A 24,346-nucleotide genomic window follows, 5' to 3' on the forward strand; every position below is an offset into this window, starting at 1 on the left:
TACGTAACCCGGGGACTGCCTGTACTGCAATCTAAACCGTTCAACAACTGAAGGAAGAGTTGTTTAGTTCAAGATTAGTCCCTATTTCATTTTGGCTACGTCTAGACTTCAAGCCTCTTTTAAAAGAGGCTTTTTTGAAAGATACTTTCGAAAAAGCCTCTTTCGAAAAAGAGTGCCTAGATTACAACCAGTACTTTCGAAAAAGCAAGCCGCTTTTTTGAAAGACAGCACCCAGGCAGTCTAGATGCTCTCTTTTGAAAAAGCACAGTTTGCATTACATAGCACCTTCTTTCAAAAGAGCACTTTCGAAAAAAGGCGTTCTTCCTCATAAAACAAGGTTTTCCAAGGTAAAAAAAACTGCCGAGTTTTTTGATTTACTTCCAAAAGAACACGGCAGCAGTCTAGATGCAGGGGAAGTTTTTTTTTGAAAAGAGGCCACTTTTTTCAAAAAAAAAAAACCTGTAATCTAGACACACCCTTATTTCAATTCAGTAATTTCAGTAGGAAGATCTGCTTTCTAAATGTGTTAGGACTTTCCTTCCCTTTATATGGAGTGCCATCTTGATAAATGTCTATATAGGACATTAAGAACATATTTATACATTTCAAGATTGCACAAATAATTTGTACTTGGAATTCATTTGATTGAAATATGGAAAAGAACCAAAACAAAGGGATACCCTCAACTGCATTAACATGAACTACGAATTTGTACAATTTTCATACTCTGAAGGGTTTGCCCAGAGGAAGCCACTATTTGGGCCTGACTCCACCGAATTCTTTCAAATATAAAAACAGTTTGCTGCTATAAATTCAAGTGAGAGATTAAGAGCAGTCCAGTTATAGACTTGTTACTTCTACAACAAAACAGCTAGCAGGAAAATGAACAATGTAATTGGGTAATAAACATTCCAAGCTCTGTGGGTACTATACATCCTTTCATGGGTCAGAATGTATCTGCCTAGCCATTGAAAATATCTTTTGTCCATTTACAGCTCTAAACTTAGAAGTAAAACAATGAGAACTGACAGAAGCAAAGCTTGAAAAAAAACCCCACCAAATTAAATATAAACATGCAAATTAGATAATACTTAAAGAAGTTGCACATTTATAATAAAAAAATACTCCTGTAACTGGGTACCTGAAGAGGTTCACATCTGAGGTGTATGAGAATTCAAGATTATTATGTCCTGGACCTGGAACTATGTACCATGCAATTTCCCATAAAATTTCCAACACATGGAACAGACTACCTCACTTTTTAAATGTCTCCTGAAAACTGACCTCTTCCACAATGCCCATGATAATTCATTCATTAGTTATTCATTACATGTCAGTAATAATCATCTCTATCTTCCATTTCAAATTAAAAGGGAACATGAATAAAAGGGTGAAAAGAAAAATAATTACAATCAAAACATGGGCATATCTTAACTAAGTAACTTTATATATTGGCGGATCACTGGATGAGGCTTGGCACTGCAGAGAGAAGCCAAATTTGCACTTGTCCTCAGAGCTGAAAAAAAAAAAAAATCACATTGACCTCATGTCATCCATAAAGGACTGTGGCATTCACTGTCCTGAAAACCTTCTCTCTACTCCCTGGCTGAAAAAGCTGCACTGTCCGGCTACGTCTACACTGGCCCCTTTTCCGAAAGGGGCATGCTAATTTGACAGGTCGTAATAGGGAAATCCGCGGGGGATTTAAATATCCCCAGCGGCATTTAAATAAAAATGTCCGCCGCTTTTTTCCGGCTTTTAGAAAAGCCGGAAAAGAGCGTCTACACTGGCCCCGATCCTCCGGAAAAAAGCCCTTTTCCGGAGATCTCTTATTCCTACTTTGAAGGGCTTTTTTCCGGAGGATAGGGGCCAGTGTAGACGCTCTTTTCCGGTTTTTCTAAAAGCCGGAAAAAAGAGGCGGACATTTTTATTTAAATGCCGCGGGGGATATTTAAATCCCCCGCGGATTTCCCTATTACGACCTGTCAAATTAGCATGCCCCTTTCGGAAAAGGGGCCAATGTAGACGTAGCCTCCTTGTGTCCCACCTGTGCCAAAAACCACTTTTGGAGGGGAGTTGGAAGTTCTACAGAGCCCACAGGAATTAACTGTGAAAATGGTCAGCATTAATTCTTGCCTGTATTTTCTCATGGCTTTGTTGGAGAACAAAGTTATATTGTGTACAGCTTTTCTCCCTTCTCCCCTCAACACTCAAAAAGTCAGAGAACCTTAATCACAATTTGCAGAAGGATTTCTGCAGTGTCAGAGAAAAGGGAGGGTGGCCATGATGTTATTTAAAGCCCAACTTGCTTCCAACTATCAGACTAGCTACTGATTTGAGAGAACCTTTTACTCTTTTTGCTCTCATTTGAGGCTCATATCTGAAGGCATGAGCAGACTCTTAATTATCAAAAAGACATTGTTAATAGTTGGAAAGTATAGAATTTACAATGTAAATAAAATAATAAATCCAAATATTTTTCATTTAAGGAACCTTTTTGTCAACACCAAAAAAGAAATAAAAACATAATGCTTGTACTTTGGCCAAACACAGTTTATGATTATGCTCCCATTAATAAATGAAATGTTCCCAGAAATACTGCGTAAGAAAATCCAGTCTCAATACCAGGGGTGGATAAGATACCGCCCACCAAGCTACCGGATCCAGCCCTTGGACTCCCCCTGCTTAGACCCTAAGGCACACAGCAGCTGCTGATTTAAGCACACGGCTGCTCTATGTGCTTCTCAGCTCTGGAGGGGAGGGAAGGAGAGGCTTTGAGTCATCACCCTGCCTCCATCCCAATCCTCAGCTCCTATTGGCCAGAAACAACCAACCAATAGGAGCTGAGAGATTGCCCTGGAGGGATTGGGCAGCACAAGCCTCTCCTCCTCCCAGAGCTGAGCGCCAAATGGAGGGAGCAGCCTGCAGTTTAAAACTATCTGATGCTGCAGCAGGCAGGGAGCCCAGCCTGCTCTGGGGAAGAGGGGGTTCAGACCAGGAAACGCTAAGCACTTCCCAGCCAGAGCCTGCCTCTGGCACCTCAGCCTCTCCCACACCCCAACTCCCTCCCCCAGGTCACTATCCAAACCCTCTACGCACCCTGCCACGTCACAACTCCCTCCCAGATCCTATACCCCCTCCTACACCATTCTCCCAGGCCAGAATCCTCTCCTGCACCCAAACACGCTCCCAGATCCTGCACCCCAATCCACTGACCCAGGTCACAACTCCCTCCTTCACCCAAACTCTCTCTCAGACCTAACACCCCATCAATTGCAGCCCAGTCCTTTACCCCATGCACCCGTCTGTACCATCCTAGATCCCGCATCTTCTCCACAGAAAAGTGCAGTCCTTGACCAATGTCCAAAATCTTGGGGAGGCCCCCCTACCAAAAATTATTGGCCACCCTGCTCAATACTGATTTTGTTGCTTTTCTTTTCTTTCCTGAAGTCATTTAGTCGTTTAATGTATAATTTCTCATTTCAAATTCTAATGTTCAAAATAGGGATGTGAATGGTTACGCAAGGCATGCTGAGGACGGGGGAGAAGGGGTGCTCCAGCCTAGCCAGGCTGAAGTGGGCCACCCACCTACACACACACCCTTAATCAGTTCACCGGTTAAACATCCCTACTTTACAAAAGTAATAAGAAGGATCCAAAAGTGATAGTGATTTCTAAATGACGAATAATGTATTTCCACAAATAGTAACAGAGTCCAAGCCACCTTCCCATGAAACATCCATATTAGAAGAAGAAAGTGGTAATGGGATTTTTCACTTATCCCACTAATTGTATTGGGGCGGCAGGGATTGCAACCACCTCATCTCCCAAGGATAAGAAAAACTTCATTTATCTTCAGAAGGTTCCAGAATCTTCATGGAAGTTGGGTCTCCACAGCATCTTGGACCCCCATGCTGCTGGCAGTTTTCCTTGACAGCTTCAAAGGTGCCACATTGCTAGACATTTTGCAACTGCTATAGAAATTGGTTGACAATAACTTACGTATTGGGGGAAGTTAAGTTTCTGGTTCCTCCTCTTGTGCCTGAGGCCCTGCGCCTCTCTTTATACCCTGTCCCCAACAGGATCCCAGAGCACCCCCACCATGGCTCCCCACCCCAGTATGCTGGGTGACCAGACAGCGCAGCTGTAGCATCCTCAGCCCCAGAGTGCCAGGAACAGAGTCTGAGGGCCAAGCAGGTAGCACAACCTCAGCTGTAGCCGCCCTGAGCCCCTGTGGGAGCCAGCCACAGCCAGCCCGACCAGGGCAGAGCACTGGGAACTGCAGGAACGGGACTGGGTGTGGAATGTGAGTGGGGCCATGCCGGACTGTTTGTGGAGGCACAGCCTCCCCCTTTCTATGATACCTGCCACCCATGGCTATAGGGCCCATGAGACAGACATTTCCATTGTGGCTGGAAGCATGGATCCTTGAGTACTGCGAGGCCCTCAGAAATTAACTAGCTTAATAAAACCAGACATTTTATTTGCTTGCCTACAACTTTAATGACAGGAAAAGAAGATAAAGTAATTTCACATTGGAGAACGTACTCGGAGGTACTGTAATATCTGATGTGTTGCCAGGCCATCTTGATGTACTGTTTTAATAACTATAACTTTTGTTTATATTTAAACTGTGTTCATCGTACAGAGAATACACTAGGGCAATATCTAATCATCACAATGATGTATTTCCTTCTATAGCCACTTTGTGATACTATGCAATTTGACAGGTAAACTTCTTTTAAAAGATATTCTAATTACATTTTGCTCAGTGTGAAAACTAAAAGTGATCATGGGAAATTCAATAGGGAAATACTAGTGGACATTAAAAATATTCACTGAAATAGACCAGCAAATACAATTTTAAAATGATCTTTAATAGATCCCATACAGCAAAAAAAAAAAAAAAAAAAAATTAGAACCATAAGGGAAAAAACACTTTGTTCTGGGGTAGGGAATGGGGGAGAACATAGACTTGGTACAAAAACTAATAAGGGTATACAGCACAGTGTGTCATTCTTTCCACAGTACTGCCACAAAACAGCATTCTAGCTTTTTCAGCAAACATGGAAGATCTTCCAACAAGAAAACACATTTAAATGTGGCATTGTGTATCTTTCATTGTTTATGGTTTTCTCTGGAGAGAAAGGTTAGAGAGAGATTAAATTTGGCGATTCAAGAAAATAAGAAAGCACGTTTCTCTGGAAAAAGTCACTGTATAAATAATACTTTTACCATCATAAAATGGCTACTAAATTTTTTCCATTACCCAAGCCTTAAAGGCATGCAATTACACCTAAATAGAAACCATTCATATATCACATTCACATAGCTTCTTCCATAATAAATGTAAAACCAGATTTGAGGTACCAATACAAATACTCAGGAGAAATGGAATAGAAAACACCATTGCACAACATATGCAATCTATAAACATTTGCACAAGGGGAATCTCAGGCTCAGACATAAATGTAAGCAAATTTGCTTTGCTTAACCTACAGTACAGGACATGTCCTCATTTCAACCTTTTCAGTCTCATTTTTTGCTTTAACAGCTAATTTTTTATTACTGTGGGTCATTTCCTAAAACCTTTCAGAAGATTCCAACATTCTGATGGCAAAGGGTGAGTTTATAATGTTTGTTTTATTTACCACATTGGTTTAATAACTTGGTCGCACACATTGATTTATTTGGTTAATATCTGTACTCATCTTTCTTACATTTTGTTTTAATTTCAAAAGGGTTTTAGGCACACGGTAGTGAGGAGGATGTCATTAACAGCATAGTTATGTGATTTACAATTTACAAAGAAATAGAAATTGCAACGATGGAATACGTTTATGAAGAAAAAAATCAGAGCGCTCTCTCCTTTATCTGTTTTTCATACACACTGGGAGACTTCATGGAAAATTAGGATGTGTGTCAAATTAGGCAGTTGCCTGACTGACATACTGAGAAGAACTATCTACCATACATCCAACAAAAGGAGGTAAGCCACCTATGGATTCCTCAAACATAAGTTAAGGAAAATAAAAACATTTGTGCAAAACTTACAGACACTTCATCTTTGTTAGAAAACCCTTTTCAGAAGAGCAAACTTTAAAACAAAATTCTAGGTAGTCCTGCTTGCTTTACAGGCAAGATTCTAACCAATATTCTGGCACATGGGAGTAAGAGATACACTGCTTTTTAACTCTTGAGTTGGAAGGTTTAGCAACCAGCCTGATAGATTCCAAGCATGGTGGGTGAGGAAATATCTCCAGCCTCAGCTCCAGGACTCACAGATATTTGGTTAATATCTGTACTCATCTTTCTTACATTTTGTTTTAATTTCAAAAGGGTTTTAGGCACACAGTAGTGAGGAGCCTGTCATGCCATGGTGGGTGAGGAAATGCCTTATTCCCATCCAAAATTCAGAATAATCACCCCTTCCCTCTCCACCAGCTCCATGTGCACAGAGCCTCTGACTGGGCCGGGCTGATTAATAACCTGTGAAGATATGCTGCCATGCAGCTTAGAGGGTACACTGCCTAGGACTGCAGTAAATTCGTGTAACTGTTATAGGAAAGAAATAGCGGGCACCAAAAAGAAGGAAACAATGTGATCTCCTGTTGAGCAGACGGGCCTGGCTGTGTTCAGAAGGCATTCTAACCTAACCCACCTCCAACTGCCCTGCAGCCGAGGGTGAAAAGAATCTTCCCTATAGCTGTTATCTCCAAAGATCGAGAAGGGGACGGGGAGGTAAGTATCACAGATTCTGCTCCTTGGACAAGAAAGGCCACCTGATATATATTCTGCTGCAGCATTTATAAGGTGAAACACCATCTCAGAATTCTAACTGCGAGGTCACAGAGTTCTAGTCAGCTCTCCAAACATGGCCAGGTTTTGCCCTTACATGGCTCAAGACTGGCTACATATGCAAAATAACTTTTTTTTCCTCCACGGCTAATCATTTGCACTTTATTTGCAGAAGTGAAGTAGTCTCTAGGTCTGTAAACTATCAGATACACCTATTGTGCAGCAGTAAAAATTTGTTAAAATAAAACATTTGTTCAACTTTAAGACATGTCTGTGATTTACTCAGTAATTCTAGACTCTTATTACCTTATTAAAAATACCCACAGCTAGTCACCAGGATGTAGGGAGTCAATTAAATGCCTTTTACCAGTTAATAAGTAATTCCTCATACAAAACATTAACTTTGCCAGCATTTGCTTTTCCCCACCTTGTCACTGCTGCAGTGGAATTCTGAATGCATTTTAGGAAAGTGTCTTCCCAGAAAACAAACATATCTTCAATTTGATCTCTCTTTTTAAATAGTCTCTTTCTAATCTCAAGAAAACAACTGACCACCTGGATCATGTGGCCTTTAGAAGAGAAATTATGCAGCTTTCTGGATTCCATAAACTTCAGCAGTCACATATTGGACTTTTTGACTCAGCTGAAGGTCAGAGGGGAAGAATGTGCAAATAAGTAGCATGGACATATGGAGCTGCTATGGGTGACATAGGTGGGACAAGCCAAGGAACAGAGTTAAAATGAATTTTTTAATTTATTTCTTGGCTGTCTATAACTGATCCATTCCCTGCATATCTGGGATATGCTGAACAGGCTCAGGGAATCCCCTATTTTTATGTAAAATAATTTGGATGGGTGGGTCCAGGTCTGCTTCTGAGACTGAGGTAGGATTAGGCAGCCATAAAAAGCTGAAATCAGCTAGAAAAAAATTATCTGGAATAAAAGAAGCTATTGCAGCTGCGAGACCCTTGGGGATCACAGAGCATATGCAGACTACTCACCCATGGAAATAATTATAAAGGGATGGATAAGCATCATAATCAAAACTCCAAAGCTCAAATGCAGAATTCACATTGCTGGCACATTTTGCATACTAAAATGATGGCAAATGGAAGGCAAAGTAGTAGTAAATCCTAAACAAAATCTTATTTTGATCCTAATCCTGAAAATCCTATATAGCTGTCCCATGGATCAGGCACTTTTTCAGTTACAATGACACAAAAATAGATTTAGAGAAAATAAAAAAAAACAATATTAGCATTTTGAGCCAAAGTAGTGAGTTATGAGGTTTGTTAAGTTGTTTAATATCACCACAAAGAACTAGAGGCAACCTATTAAGGAAAAGAGGTTAATTTGTGATTGTTACATCTTTATATTACAACTAAAACTGCCAGACAGGTTTTTTTTCCTATTAATTTACATTGTACATTCAGGATTTGTCTATCATGTTTTATTTAGCAAACTTTGCAGATGACACAAGACATAGCTTGTTTATCGTATCAAAAATACCAAACAAGTAACATCTTTTCAATTTAGAGGAAGAGATTTTTACTCAAACTGCTTTCTTGTTTGTTTTTCTTAACACCCATTGAACTCAAACACCTAACAAAGAGTTGGAAGAAAATCTCTTCTGCTACACATTCACCCCTCACTTTCAAGTAGGTGCTGTAAAATCTCCTCATTCACATCTTCGGGTCCCCAAAATGTAGTCTGATATATGAAAGGTTAAGAAAAACCTGAATATTCACTTATTGTAGAAATCAAAACACTTTTTTGCTATCTTTATACTACACTGTCCGTAAATAAGAACAGGAGGCACAAGTCCTATTTTCCCCCCTCTTCACATCACCTTTAAGACTTGAACCACTGTGATGTATATAAAAACCAGTAACTTGAGACTTTGGTGACAGGTACTCTAGTTTTCTCTCTGCTTAGCTTAAAAACTTCACTTCTTTCATTAGAGACTGGCATGCTGTCACTTCACCTTACCACGGGCAACTTTCACTACAAACTGAATTATGAGTAGTGGGCACAGAGTGGTCTTAGGCCAACAAACAGGTACCAATTCTCCACAAAAGTCAAAGAATCACCCTATACAGTTTTGCAAAACCAGAAAAAGCCTGAAGACCTCAGCTTGATTTCATACATTATAGAAGAGTTGGGGATATCGAGAAAGTATCCATTGGGTAAAATTTTCAAAAGGAACTTAATCCCATTTTCAATAAATCATTGGTTTAATCCTTTTTTGCAATTATATTTTAGTTATTTTCCTAAAAGAAAGGCTTGTTCTCACTGGCTAATACAACCATTCAAACATATTGATTTGCAAGTAAATATAACCTTTACAGTAAACTTGATACTTTTTTGCAAACAGAATACCCTGCATTTATACACATTTATTTAAACGATTATATAGTTTAACATACAATTATTCATATTCTTACTTTTTACTTTTTTAGAAAATGGTTAATGGTGCTTTTTCATTTTCCAGATGATTAATATTGTTATTCAATAAATGTATTACATTGGGTTACATTAGGATGGCAACTGGAATTAATTAAAAAATGATCAAGAAAACCATTACAAAATGTATAATAATAAAAAAAACTATCTTAATGTGACGGACACATCAGTTTATCAACTGGTTTTGCATTTAAGATTAACCGATTTATTGAACGAAGGAAATATTAATTGTAGTTAGTAAACTGACAGATTGGAGATCAGGCCTATGATGACCAGGACATTAAAAAAAAGTATCTAGTGGCTTAACACCATTAGTACAGGTTGAACCTTTCTAGCCCAGCACTCTTAGGACCTGACAAGTGCCAAACTACAAGAGGTCAATATTGTAGCAAGTAGTTCTCTATTTTTATTTCACCAAGGAAAATAAATGGAACAGTGCTTGCAATGCTGCTTAATAAAGTATGAATGTACTGATATACACTATATAAGCCTATATCTAGCCAAGGCTTATCAGCTCCCTTCATAATAAAAGTTTTAGTGTTATTACACAATTTTAAAGTATTGGCACAAAGCAGTAAGTAGATAAAGCATAAAAATGATAAAGCACTTCTACTGCTTGCTGGTCTCTTTAGGGGTAATTTAAAGCTAAAAGCATAGAACGCTGAGATCCAGAACTGGTAGCCATAAACAAACTTTACAGAACCACAAAAAACTTGACCACACCCACGATAAGTGGACTTCTGGCTAACTAAAATCATGCCGGACCACAGATATTGCCATGCCAGACCGTGCCAGATTAGAGAGGTTCAACCTGTAGGCATATTTAAGCACCTTAACACCTTTGAAAATCTGGCCCTACGTCCTTCAAATAGATCTAATTCTCTCTAATACCTAGTTTATATTCACAGATTGAATGAAAACATGCTTTCCTGCTTTTTCAATTCCTGGTTGGTTTCTCAATTTTGAATGAATTCATCCAAATTAAGAAAATATTTTCTCTTAACCTGCTAGCTAAACTGAAGACAAAAGTAATTAAGGAAAAAGCTTTTCTGCTCAGCAGAAACTGAAAGTAAATATAAATGCTAGCACTCACTTCAATGCACAGATTAAAAATAATTTAGATACTTAATATGGTATTATGACATTTATAAAGCTTAAATTGACTGCAAAGGTTAGAGATGATTCTCTGTATCATTATAAAAGCAGAAACCATTAACACATTAACATTTGAGGCCTCATTAAAGCAACATTTGTCTTATTTATTTAAATTATTTTCATATATTATAGTAAATTTAGGTCTTAACACAGGCCATTTTAAAGGGTTTATTTTTAAAAAAGAAAAATGTAATTTAAATAAACTCTTATTTTGATTTCTTTTTTAAAAGATTTCTATCCACCCTGGAATCTAAATCTTGCTCTCTTTCAATGAGACATGGGCACCAAAATGCTTAAAACTCTTTTTAAAATGAAACTAAATCACTGAAGCACATTTAGAAATTCCACCCATTGTCTTCAGAAGAGAAGGAATAGATTCAACTGTCTGGAAAGGAACAAATTTGAGATATATGGGGTTAAGACAAAGGTAGCAAGGAATTCTTCACAATTTTTATGTGGAGTATCAATCGGGGGTAATAAGCATAGCTAGAGAGTTTCAAGTAGCACTAAAAACTTCCTCAGCAATACACTGTATTAGAATCAATGACCGACACAAAGTGTAAGAAAAGGAAAAAAAGCACACAATATGAATTAAAGATTTTTTTTTTTTAATTCTAATTCCTTAGGTGTTACCCATTTGGACTTTCAAAGAAAACTGAAAAACATCAGGGAACTAAAGCCAAGACTTGTTTGGATATATATAGTACTAATTTATTATTTTTTCTTACCTTTCTTACAGTTTATAAAATGTACAGGGGTTCAGAGCCACCTCAATAAAATAATGCGCATATTTTTATTTTTAAAGGGATTACTGTAGTCAAAACACTGGTGTGCAAAAAGGGTTGACTTCCATTATGAAAAGTCATAGGCACAATTTCATTATATGCATTTTGGTAAAACAAGAAACTATAGTGCAGCAAGAATTAGGCCTTTATAAAAAAAAATAAAAAAAATAAAAAAAAAAAAAACACCATCTGAGAAAATGATACCTTCGGTCAAAATAATATTTTAAATATTTCACTACCTGCCATACTAAATCTGAACCCCAGGCAATTTATTACATATGTAGTGCCCTTGCGAAATATTTTATATAAGCAGTGAACCTGAAAGGCAGTTCATTACAAAAGGCAACACTGAGGCTCTTATCTATATTTTATACTTAATTATCTCCCCACTGCCTCCTCTAATAAATATCTATATAACAACTGCACAAAAGTATTTCTCTTAGAGCAAGTAATTATTATTTAAAATCCCGTAGACTTAAAATTAACCTACTCCATGTGCTATGAAAACATTAGGCACAGATCACATACTTTACATTTTCTTTTTAAAAAAATACAATTATGTGCAAGCTAGGTTCACACAAAGGATTGGCAGCTACAACAGTAAGCTATTCAGAGCCCACAGAAAAGTTCTTTTCCATTAAAAATTGTTTTAAAATTCATTGAGCAGTGATCTCACACTGCTGTGTGTGGTTATCATATCTGCAACAGGATTATTTGTTCAACTGTTAAAGGAAAAGCTTTAGTACATCCTAAAGGACACCACATCAATACTGTGTGCTAATTCAGCAGGATCCAGAGAACAGAAGTTTTAAAAACTCATCAGAATATAGAGAGTGCAACCATCCAACTAGTAAAAACAGACACTGTTTTCTGAAGGAAGGAGTTAGTTGAAATTAAGTTTATCTGATAGGGTCCTTCATTAACTGTGTCATATCTGAATAATAGAACCCATAGTGCATGGCATAAAAAATGGAAATGGGGTTGGAAGGAGGCTTTGTGGAAGCTGCACCAGAAATGCAAAAAAACAAACTAATTTTATCCAAAAATTGTACCCAGTTTCTTTAATTTGTGTGGAGTTTATTTTTTGGGGAGGCAAGAAATATTTAGCAGAGATTTGTACAAAAGAAATAGTACAAGACACAAGCAAAGACTATGTGCAGCTGACTGTTAAGTTGCAACATTTAGTATGCATCCTCTACAGATATTGTTTATAGACAGCCACTCATGTTTTAAAAAGTGTATTTTAATACTAGAGGCTACTGTATATCCTGCCACATATATAATATATGACAATTTCTCTACAAGGAAAAAAATTTAATAAGTCACTAATTTATCCTAAGGGGAGGGGGCCTGCTGTGAAGTGCCAGTTATTTCATGCCTTGTGGAAGATATGAGATATTGATTTATTTCATCTGTTCAATTTCTGTCATACCACCCCTCAATTTAAAGATCCATATTCACAATAATTTGTGTACCCTTGCAGTGCCCTTTAATAGCAACCTTTTCCTTTATTACAAATCATTTTCAAACCCACATCTCATGTCGTAGAAACTATTCAAGTAAATATTTCTGTTGTGGCAAATTTCCAGATGTCTCAAATGCTATCCAAACCCAAGGTCAGACTGCATTTCCTTAGTTGTCCCAGTTTTCTTTAAATGGAGCAGGAATTAGCCCGTTTTCTAGGTTTGGGGTCCCGTACATCCTTGTCTTTTAAACACATACAAGATGAACATATTGTCTCCGACAGCCTCCGGAGTCCCAGCCTGAAAACACTGTTGGAGAGGCTATATATCACACAGTTGCAGAAACTATTGCTTATAGCAAGCCACGTTGTTAAGAAGGAAAGTGCTGGATTTTCCAGCACCCTCGAGCTCTCCAGAAGAAAGTATATGATATAGGGGAGCCAAAGCACATAAAATACACTGGTTATCCGAAATAAAACCATGGCATAGCGGCGGTCGGGGCTGTGCCCAGTCTCTCCAGCAGCATCCACTTCATGGCTAGGAAAACGAGCTCTCCGGTCATTTATCTCTTTGGTGTGCTGCCGGCAAATTTTGAAGATGTGGAAATATGTGAAACAGATTACCAGGGCAGCTGGAGCATATAATAAGCAAACAATAAAGCCAGTAAAATAGGCATTGGTGAGCCAGGAGGTAGCACACCATTCAAAAATATCGCCATGGTAACCAGGTTTTCCCCAACCAAAAAAGGAAGGCAAGAAGACCAGACTAGAGTATATCCAGATCAAAATTATACAGATTCTCAAGCGACAAGGTGTGACCAGTTGATTATAGGAAAGTGGTTTTGTTATAGCAAGATAGCGGTCAACGCTGATGCAAGCAAGGCATGCCATGGAGACACTCTTCAGCACAGAGATGATGTATCCAAAAACCTGACAAGTCAAAGACTCATGGACACCTGTAGAGTAGTGAAGCAATGATAATGTAGGAACCAGGCAGCTAACTCCAACAAAAAGATCGGCATAGGCCATGGTTTGAATAAAATAGCTGGTGGTATAATGGTGTAAGAGGGGAGCACAGTGAAAAACAAATATTACAGTCAAATTACCAGCAATAATTAAAAATGTTAGCAAAACAATGACGGCTGTCTCGAGGATGCAGATGTCGACTGCATTGTAGTGGCCAAATCCTAGCGGGCAGGAGAGATGCTCAGACAAATTCACAAGGTTACTGCTCATGTTCAGAGTCCTCCATTCAATCCATCTGGAGTAGTTCATGGTTTGGGGTTAGGGAACACTGCAATCAGAATTACAGTGAGCAGGTGACCTGCCCAACATCAGATAAACTCTGCTTCAGCGTCTCATGATCTCTCTTGGTAGACACTGCCAGCACCTCTATCAGGGAGGTTACAGTCTCATAGCTGTTGTCTCTTCAGCGTCAGGGCAAAACTCTGACACACCTTAGCTTTGAGGAAAGCAAAAAAAGCCAGAAAGAAGAAAAAAAGGCAACTGACCAGTTTCCTCCAGTGCTCTTGATCCATCTTTATCAAACACAAGGCACTTCTAAAGAAAACAGGTTCTTTTTACTGTATTTGTGGAAGATGAAAATTAAAAATAAAATAAAAAGAAAAGGAACAGGAAAAAGTCAACTGCTTCCAAAAATTCTGTGGATTTTTTTTCTTTTTCCTGAGAAAGGCTATTTCTTTGGAATTAGCTAGAAATATACAAATAATAAAAAGGGGGGAAAGTCTTAATATAACACAAGTCTCCTGAATCAGGAATCATTAGAAACAAATTAATGTTTTAAGTTCATTTAAATAATTAAACCACAGATTGTCTGGAAAACTGAAGAAAAGTTCATTGTTTCATTCTGTGTCTTTGGGCTCTGTTCAGGAGATTTTTGCTTCATCTATTCTATTCATTAGAGATGTAAGGAAAACATTTCTGTCAAGGTTAATGCCACTAGACGCACCACAGTTTGTGTATGAATAATGAATTTTATTTGGAGGGAGAAGGGTATGGGGAGAGCCAGGTTTGTCCTCTAACTCCCAGGAAGGAAAACATACATCTACCTATACAATGAGGAAGATTGTGAGTAATCACTTAAAAATAAAAAAAAAAAAAAAAAATTTTGGAGTTTGTCAGTATTAAAAACTCTTAAACATTTATGGTCCACTATAACTATCAATGTCAGCAGAACAATCCAAGGTCCTCACAGACAAAATACATCCTTCTTGCATTTAATTGCAGCAGTGATAATCAAAAATTATTTTCTTCAGGAATAATGACATATCTGCTACAGTGGATCAGTACTGTGAAGTTCATAGCTATATCCACGATATTTCTCACCTCTGTAGCAACACCTGAATCTTTTCATAAGCTCCATACAAGAACAAAAACTTCCCTCTGCATTCTGCTGTGAAGCTAATGAAATGCTGATCTGACTAGAAAAGCTGCCATTGTTTACTCCATTATTCTGTCACTCAGTTTCATCTTCTAGGCTGCCATAGACTTTGTTTTTATTACATGATTAGCATGATAAATCACTGCTTCAAAAACAGATCTTCTAATAGCTGGACATTACCTGTTAATTGTATTTGCAGATATGGAGCAGCCAAACGTTAAAAGAAAGCCTCTTCTGCATTCATTTTTGAGTAAATGCTTGATTAGTGCAAGGACCATTTGCTAGGTTACTGTACACAGTCTTGTTTTTAAAAGCCCCCACAAATACTAAAAATATCTTTAATTGTAGAATTCCTGAGATTAGGAACAGGCAGACAAGAATGAAGCAATCCAAATAAAAAGATTTCCAAGGTCATTCAGATATTATATTAGCATTCGCTTTAAGTCCCATTAAAAGTACTGACATCTCACTGATGCTTTTGATAGTCTTCACTGTGCCTTCTGAAGGAATTTCATTCTGTAGAAAAGCAGCATTTCCTCCACTTCTGATGCAGTAGTTTGATAAAAAGCATTCTTCTGAAGTTAATTTTCCGTGGTGCACCATCATGCTGTACAGAAGGCTCTTTTTGATTCCATGCATCCCCAAAACACTTGTCAGTTATCCATTCCCTCTGCCTAAAAAGTAATCTGTTACAAAATAACTACTTTTTAAAAAAATTCTCTTGCTACAGCAATAAGCCAATGTTTCTCTCCTCTGTTCATTCTTATCAGCTGCTATGGTGAACAGCTTGATAAAGAAGTCCTATTTACTGTGAGGCAGTTACAAGGATGCTGTCACTTTTTCTCACATTCTCTCTTGAAATTATTGCTTGCACCTGAGTCTGCTCCTCCTCTTTATCCTTAGCTGATGCAGAAGAACTCACCATCAGAAAGGTGACTCGGTCCTTCTGCCCCAATCAACAGCACAGCCAATGGCTAAAGCAGCTGAAATTGTCACTAGGTAACAGTTGCCAGGCACAATGCAGGCTTATACAGCAAGCTGCAAATAAGAATGACAAATGAAGACAATGGAACTGACCATTCCCTATATTAATGGTATTTGGAAACTTCTGAAAGAGGCTTCCCCTCTAATACTTCCACAGGGTTATATCCTGAAGATTAGCAAAACATGAAATTATTCATAGTTGTACCTTTGCACACCACATAGAAACTACCATAATATTACTACAACCACCACCAGCTAAAGCTAGTCAGCAGTAATTTAATCCTTATTGGCAGAAAAGGCCTATTAATTATTAAACAAATAAGTGCTAACCTTCATAAAGTCAAACTGATTATTTTAAAATAAAAAACATGCAGTTCAATTTTGATCTGTAAAAGTATAAAGTCAACTTCTACTGTCTTATCAAATCAAATTGCTGATGTGTTTAAACAAGATAACTGTAGACAGTTTCTCGTAACTATAAAATCATAAAAAGTACACTGAAGCAATGTTTAAGATCCAAAAAAAAGACAAAAATACAAAGACATTTAAAATTAAGGCTGAAACCACCTGAATACCTCACGCTAATATGACTACATATGCAGAGATCTCAGCACAGTATATTAATGTATACATAGATGCATGATATATTGTAATACCTAAATACAATGTTGAACAAGTTATTCTCACAGTATTTGTTGGGAATTAATCTAATACCTATCGCTTCTAAATGTTTAAGTGATTTATCATTAAGCAATTATTTGTTTTAGTTCAATATAAAAATAAGGGGAATTACAGATAGATTTTAAAGGGGAAAATGAAAATAAGTCCCTAAAATAATTCAAAATCACTATTTGTATATATAGGAAATTATTTAAAAAATATTTTTGTAAGAACAATTTTCTTTCAGTAGGTAAGTCTGAGACAATGTAAAAGATCAAATCTATTTAAAGTTTTTTTTAATTCAATTAACTTATTTGTGTAATATCAATACATATTCATATTATTACTTTTCTGGTTATGGATCTGTTAAATATATATGTTTTGTGATTCCATGATTTAAAGTGAGTACAAAGTATAATGATTGCCTGCACACTAGACACATTTTTAACACAAAATTGAAACATTCAGTATATTTAGAAAATACCCAGTCATACACTAATATGTATTTTGGGCTAATGGCCAGCAAAATACATTGGCCACCAGGTTTTGTTTTAGAGACTGAATAAAATAAAATAAGTAAAATGTCTAATTATTCATTCTTGTAGTTCTGCTACATAAAATCACAGATCAAATTTGGCAAAAGTTGCTCCTAGGGTAACACCTCGTATTTTATATTTAGCCTGGAGCAAATTTTCAAGGCTGAATGTCAAATCTCTAGAAATCAAAACTGTATACTGAACTGAAGCAACATAACTGCATCACTACGAATATACTGGTAGTAATTTGGCAGTGACACTCAAGTCAATTCCTCAAGTCAAAGGATATAAGAAAAAATAAACAACATTTTCACCTTATTACATTCATATATACTATATATTTTAGAAATGTGCATGTGTCTGTCCATCTGCAAGTCTATTTATTCAAGAACTCCTCCTAAATAGTAAGAGCTAGGACCAACAAATTCGGTAGGCAGCTTCCTCTGATTATACCTTAAAGTAAGGTAAGGGTTTGGTTGTGCCAGGATAATGAGATCTGCCTGAAATGTGATTGTTTATCATCAAATGGAGGGGGGGGGGTCTGGTAGGAGGGACAGTTATACTGCAGAATGACCACAGGGAGCAGCAAGGGGACAAGGACAGCTATAACCCCACTACCCCCCCCACAGGGGCCAGCAGGGGGACAAGGGTAGAGAAAGGGACAGGTATCTATTATATATTTCAGAATTTATGTGTCTGTTTGTCTGCCTATCCCCCAGCAAGCGGACATGCAACTCTCACCCGGCAGTACCTGTTGCGGCTGCAGCAATGAGAGAGAGTTTGGGTTATCCTCTCTCCACAGGGTAGCTTGCCACCCCAAAACAATAATTTAAATGAAGAAAAACTAAATTTATTTAAGGACTTGAGCAACACCGGATAAATCTTCTAGTATTAAACTAAAGATATTCCAATCACTTGCTATTGTAAACTGCTACAACAAAACACTTTTGAACTAGATTGAGCCTTTAGACTCAGCTCTGAGTAACACCTAGTTCCACCAAAAGGAGAGCAAAGGAAAGGTATTTTGATTCCTCTCCATTCCAACTTCCTTGCAGCCAATGATGTGGGTGAGAAGGAGGCTTGGGAAAGGAAACGTAGATGAGACATCTACTTCTCCCTTACTTCTGCTGATCTATGCAAAAATTGTAGCTCTTTACACCTTTTAAAACAATGAAAATTAGACACTTCAAATGTTACAGCAGTTAAAGCTAACATGAAGGGTAATAAGATCAATTCAAAACAAAGTTTACATGAGAACAGTTTTGAAACTTACTCATTTCTAAATAACAACAGCCATGCTAAGAGAAACCAATGGTCCATGTAGCCAGTATTCTAATGTTGATAGGAGTCAGTGCCAGATGCTTCAGGGGGTACAAACAGACCAAGGCAATTATTAAGATTACAATTTAGTCATGGAAATCTTGAAGTCACAGATTCTGTGACTTTACCAAACCTCCATGACTTCTTCAGCAGTCAGTGTCTGCAGCCAGGGTTGGGCTATGGCTTAGTGTCCTATGGCTGTGACGAAGACTGCCAGGTGTCTGAAAAGGGGACCTAGCAACTCTGCTTGCCACCAACAACCAAAACATTAAATTCTAGTCAGCAGCGCAGCAGGGTCCCAGAGCTAAAAGCAGGCTTCCTACCTGCCCTGGCTCCAAGCCTCTCCTAGAAGTGGCTGCCCAGTCCTGTGCCCCTAGGTGCATGAGGCAGTCAGGGACTGGGAGACTCTGTGTGTTGGCCCCACCCCAAGGGCCAGCTCTGCAGCTCCCACAGGCCAGGAACCGTGACCAATAGCAGCTGTAGAGGGGGTGACGGTGGGCAACACATGAAGCATCCTTGGCCATCCATGCACCAAAAGGCCACAGGGACCTCGTGGTCGCTTCCTGGGAGCAACAGTAACTACCACCAGGACACTTCATCCCAATCCTTTGTCCAGTACAGAGTCCCCTCCTGCACCACAAACCCCTCAATTTCCAGCCTCACCCCTAGCCAGAGCCCTAACACCACCCCCAGACTCTAGCCCTGTGGCCTAGCCCAGAGCTGCTTCCTGCACCCAAAATCCCTCATTCCCATCCTCACCCCCAAGCGAAGTCTCACCTACCTGCACCAACCTGGAGCCCCCTTCTTCATCCCCAAACTCCTCATCCTCAGCCCCACTCCAGAACCCACAACTACTTCTCCACCTTCCCCTATAACTCCTTGCCCTAGCCTCTCCTATACCCTGAACCCCTCGTATCTAGCCTGACCAGGAGAATGAACCCCCAACCCATATCCGCTCCAATACCCCAACCCCTCTGCCCCAGCCTGGGGAAAGTGAGTGAGGGTGGGGAAGAGTGAGCAACAGAGGGGGGGACAGCACAAGCAGGCAGTGAAGCCTCAGAGGAGTGGGGCATGAATGGGACCTTGGAACATGCCAGGGGTATTTTATTTATTTGATTAGAAAGTTGACAACTCCCTTTAGTCTTCTCTTTTCCGCACTGAAGAGTCTGTCTTTTTAATCTCTCTTCATATGGAAGCTCTTCCATAATCTAATCTGTTTCCTTGTCCTCCTCTGCACCTTTTGCAATCCTAATCTATCTTTTTTTGGGTGGGGAGGAGACTAGAACTGCATGCAGGGTTCAAGGTGTGGACATAACATGGATTCAAATAGTAGCATTACAATATTTTGTTTTATTATCTGTCCTTTTCCCAATAATTCCTCAGACTGTGGGCTTTTTTGACTGCTGCTGCACACTGAGTGGATGGTCTCAGACAATGTTCCACCACAACTCAAACATCTCTTTCTTTAGTGGTAATAGTTAATTTACACCTTCTCATAGGTATGTATACTTGGGATTATTTTTCAGTGTGCATTACTTTATACTTAACAACACTGAATTTCATCTACCATTCTGTTGCCCAGTTAATGAGATCCCTTGTTACTCTTCAGAGTTAATTTTTGGACTTAACTATATTGAGTAATTTTGCATCATCTCCAAATGTTGACACCTCAGTATTTAGCCTTTTTTCCAGCTCACTTATGAATATTTTGAATAGGTCCTGGTACAGAGCCCTGGGAATCCCACTTTTTACTTTCCTCCATCATGAAACTGATGATTTATTCCTACCTTTCATTTTCTGCCTTTTCAGCCAGGAGAGGACCTTCCCTTTTATCCCATGTTTGCTAAGTTTGGAGAGGAACTTTGTCAAAGGCTTTCTGGAAGTCAAAGTACAGTATATCCATTGGATCATCCTCTTCTACATGCTTGTTGACAACTTTAAAGAATTCTAAGTGACTGGTAAGGCATGATTTTCCTTTGCAAAAACCATGTTGACTCTTCTTCCCTAAACATATCTTATTTCTCTTTGATCTGAGGAAGTGGGTCTGGCCCACGAAAGCTCATCATCTAATAAACCATCTTGTTAGTCTTTAAAGTGCTACATTGTCCTGCATTTTATTTCTCTTTGTGTGTGATAATTTTGTTCTTTATGATAATTTCAACTAATTTGCCTTGTAATGAAATGAGGTTTAACATATAATAATAGTTGAGATCACCTTTTGAGTCTTTTTTTTTTTCTTTAAATCGGTATTACATTAGCTATCCTACAACCGTCTGGTGCAAAAGATGATTTAAATAATAGTTTACATACTACAGTTAGTAGTTCTACAATTTCACATTTGAGTTCTTTCAGAACTCTTGGATAAGTACCAGCTGGTCCTGATAATTTATTACTGTTTGATTAGTTTGTTCCAAAATTTCCTATACTGACTCCTCAATCTTGTGGGTTTTCATCTTATTTACCTGTGACATTGAGTACATTTCCCAGACCAGATGAGTTCTGCGTAGCTCGAAAGCCTGTCTCTCTCACCAATCTAAGTTGGCCCAATAAAAAGACATTACTCATCCACTCCAAACCTCATCTGGGACAGCTCCTCGTATTTGTCACCTAAAAATAATGGAGTATGTATGGCAACTTCCTCGCAATAATTTTAAATGTTGAAGCTCAAACTTCCAAGCACTAATCTGCATAATCAAACTGGGCTTCCTGCAGGAATGCATCACTAAATAGAAGTTGTCACTGAGAATCACCTCACTCATCAGATCTGGTCCACCAGCTTTTTCAAAATCCAGTTTTGGGGTTTGTTTTTTTACTGGGCTCGATAAGAGTCCTACCCATACTTCGAAGCAGCAGCCCTGGCCTCCTATTTTCAAAGTTGTACAAGGAGTCTAAGAGGATACTAACAATCTGCATGTAACATAGTGTGGCAAAAACGTCAACATATGTTGGCCTTTTTCAATGTGTGTAAAATGATACTGTTTAAAGAACTATAATAAAAGCGATAAAGTAACTGGGTTAATTAAAAGTGCCCTTTCTTCCCCGTGTGAGAATGACCATAAAAAGTATGGGAGTTTGAATTTTTCCACTTAGGGATTGAAAACAGACTTTACTCCCCCTTCCAGTAACAAAAATCGAAGTGGCAAGCTGCCAGTAACTCCGCAGACCTCAGCTGCTCCTAGAGTCCAACTCATTATGGATATTCTCAAACAGCTGAAGGGGAAATAGTGCAAGTTACAACAAACTGTCTACAGTAATTTATACTGTCTTTTTACATGTTCGAGGATGGGGGTGAAAATTAAGCAGAAACTAGACAACCTGCCAGACCCATGGAGTCTGCAGGATATGGAGAAACTGATGTTATGTCTTGGAGGCAGCATTGCCCCATTTCTGAATGGGCAGGGAGCAAGTCCCACACAAAAAGGACCTCCACATGGAGATCCATAAGGAGACAAACTAGACCGTAATTATATTTTTAAACAAAATTTTTCCTCCTTTTTTGTTCTGTTTCATTACTTCTCCTTTGTATACAGGGATATGTTGGAAGATGTTAATGGCTGCAATCACAGACCTGGCTCAAACATCCTTCTTTCATGCACATGAACAGAACAATTAAATGTCCTTTACAGAGCTGGACACAACAGAAGCTACCAAAGCAAAAGGCTACACGACAGGGCTTCAGAAAATCTATACCAGGAATGGTTTCCCTACACAAGTGGTCCCCAACCTTTTGGGGCTGCCGGGCACCCGGGGCAGGACCGCTAACACGCCACGCGTCCGGGGGCGGGGCTGCTCATGCGCCACGCGTCCGGGGGCGGGGCCACGCATGCACTGCACGCCTGGGGCTGGCACAGTGCATGCGCCGTGGGCAGGGCCAGCCCAGATCATTCGGCGGGTGCACATAAATGCCCCGGCGGGCGCAATGGCACCTGCGGGCACCACGTTGGGGACCAGTGCCCTACACAGAGCTTCTTGGATGCAAAAAAATCTCTAGAAAGATAGACTTGGCAACTGTGAGTAAGGAAACTCCCTGCTGTTGTAACTTTTTACTATGCCCTGGGAAACAGGAATTTGTGTTCATTCACTGAACATAAACAGGACTGCACCAAAGAAATACCTGACTCAGGACATCAGTTTCTCCAAACAGAAACAATTCTGCAAGGCCCAGAATAATGAATATCATCTCCAGCCAAAAGGGCAACAATATTTTATGTTTTTTCTAAAACATTTAATTTATTAATAATTTACTTCATTTCCACCTAAATAAAGCCTTTTCTTTCCACTTAAATAATGCCTTTTCTTTCCGTCTCTCTTTCCTTCTTTCCTATTCTAGATTTCTCCCCCTCCCCTGAGTTTGTATGCCTTGTTTCCCCTTTCATCCCAAATGTCTATCTCCCTTTTCAGCTCTTTTTCCTGAACATTTATTTTCATATTTTTATTTCATGTCCCCTCCTCATGAGCTCACTGTTCTCCATCCCTGCCACTGCTTCTGTCCCCTAATCCCTTACCACCACCCCCTTGGACTCTCCTCAATTCCATTTCTCCTGTCATCTTTCCTGTTCTGCAAAAGAAATCCTCCTGCCTCCTTAGTTTTTCTCTACCTCTGTATTTAAGTAAATGCAAATGTTGTGTCCTTCTTCTCACTTATAGTCTCCAACTCACAGCCTCTAGTCTCTTCCCTACTTCCAGTTTGCACCCAAGTCACTTTCCCTGTCAGCTGCTAGCAAGAATTCTCTTAGCCATGTTATGTACTTCCCACCCCACTGATGTTCATCCTGTTTCCACTCCACCCACTGGTACTAAAAAAGTTAGTATTAAAAAGTTACTTCACTCAAGGTTGTTACTGTGGTGCAAGTAATCAGACCTGCAGGGAACTGTGCAGAATTGGTCACCCAGACTGAATCAACTGGCAAACAGAGCTAACCAATTGCTGGATTCTCATATCTGTGCCTGGGCAGCTTTTGAGAATCTGGAAACTGATAAGAAAACAAATAGAAACAGGTGATCAGATTTTTAATGACAACTAGTGGGAGGCATTCTCTGGTAGCAGGTGCTCTCTCCTATTTTATATAATGCATGTTGTCCCAATCAGTAGCCCAAATATGGAGTAGTAGTAAAGCGGTTTGGGGCATATGGCTAAAATTCATCAGAATTGTTTTCAGCTTGTTTTAAATATCTGTATTTGCTACACAATTGTGCCATATAGAAAGCCTATCAAATATAACAACCACAATACAAAAAATTAATAGCTAGGGGAAAACTCTGGCTGCAGCCTCTGCTCAAGTGAATATACAGAACGGAAGATAATGGGGAGAATTTATCACCCCAGCAGTGGAGCTGCACAGCCAGTATTATCAATTCCAGGGTGTCCTATGAAATCATACAGATATCAGCCACAGGTTTGAAACCCATAAGATTAACTTCTTGGGATGTAAACCCACCCACAGAAAAGCCCTGTGATTATATATTCAGTAGCCCACTTCAAACAACTCTAGGATGCCCAATTTATAAGAGGACCCAAACTTGAGAGGGCAGTTCCCTAATTTGTGAGATGTAGCATACTTATGTATATTGCACAAATATATCTCTTCAAAACACTCATCAGGAGCAAATGCATACAGGTATGTGGTAAAGAAACTGGTGAATTATCAAACAGCTAAATTACCTTTTATGAAATCTCACCATTCGAGGGGAGGAATACTACAATTTCATTTGAGATTACACAGGCACAGTGCTCTTTAGGACAAATGGAATCTCTAGGACAAACTCAAATGAGAGCACTGTA

The 24,346-nt window shown here is 39.0% G+C and overlaps 2 protein-coding genes across 7 annotated transcripts in view; both read right to left on the reverse strand.

The window, feature by feature from the left end:
• RABGAP1L (RAB GTPase activating protein 1 like) overlaps window positions 1-24,346 on the reverse strand; it is a 414,231-nt gene that overhangs the window by 262,714 nt on the left and 127,171 nt on the right. The gene's annotated exons all lie outside the window — the stretch shown is intronic.
• GPR52 (G protein-coupled receptor 52) lies at window positions 1,966-16,779 on the reverse strand. The gene has a single exon (XM_075936913.1). The coding sequence runs from the start codon at window positions 13,936-13,938 to the stop codon at window positions 12,853-12,855; it is 1,086 nt and encodes a 361-aa protein (XP_075793028.1). The 5' UTR covers window positions 13,939-16,779; the 3' UTR covers window positions 1,966-12,852.

This window comes from Pelodiscus sinensis, chromosome 9 (genome assembly GCF_049634645.1).
Source record: "Pelodiscus sinensis isolate JC-2024 chromosome 9, ASM4963464v1, whole genome shotgun sequence".
Lineage (NCBI taxonomy): Eukaryota > Metazoa > Chordata > Testudines > Trionychidae > Pelodiscus > Pelodiscus sinensis.

Excerpts from the sequence above, each read along its gene's own strand:
- GPR52 (XM_075936913.1), bottom strand. The coding sequence starts at position 13,938 with ATGAACTACTCCAGATGGATTGAATGGAGGACTCTGAACATGAGCAGT.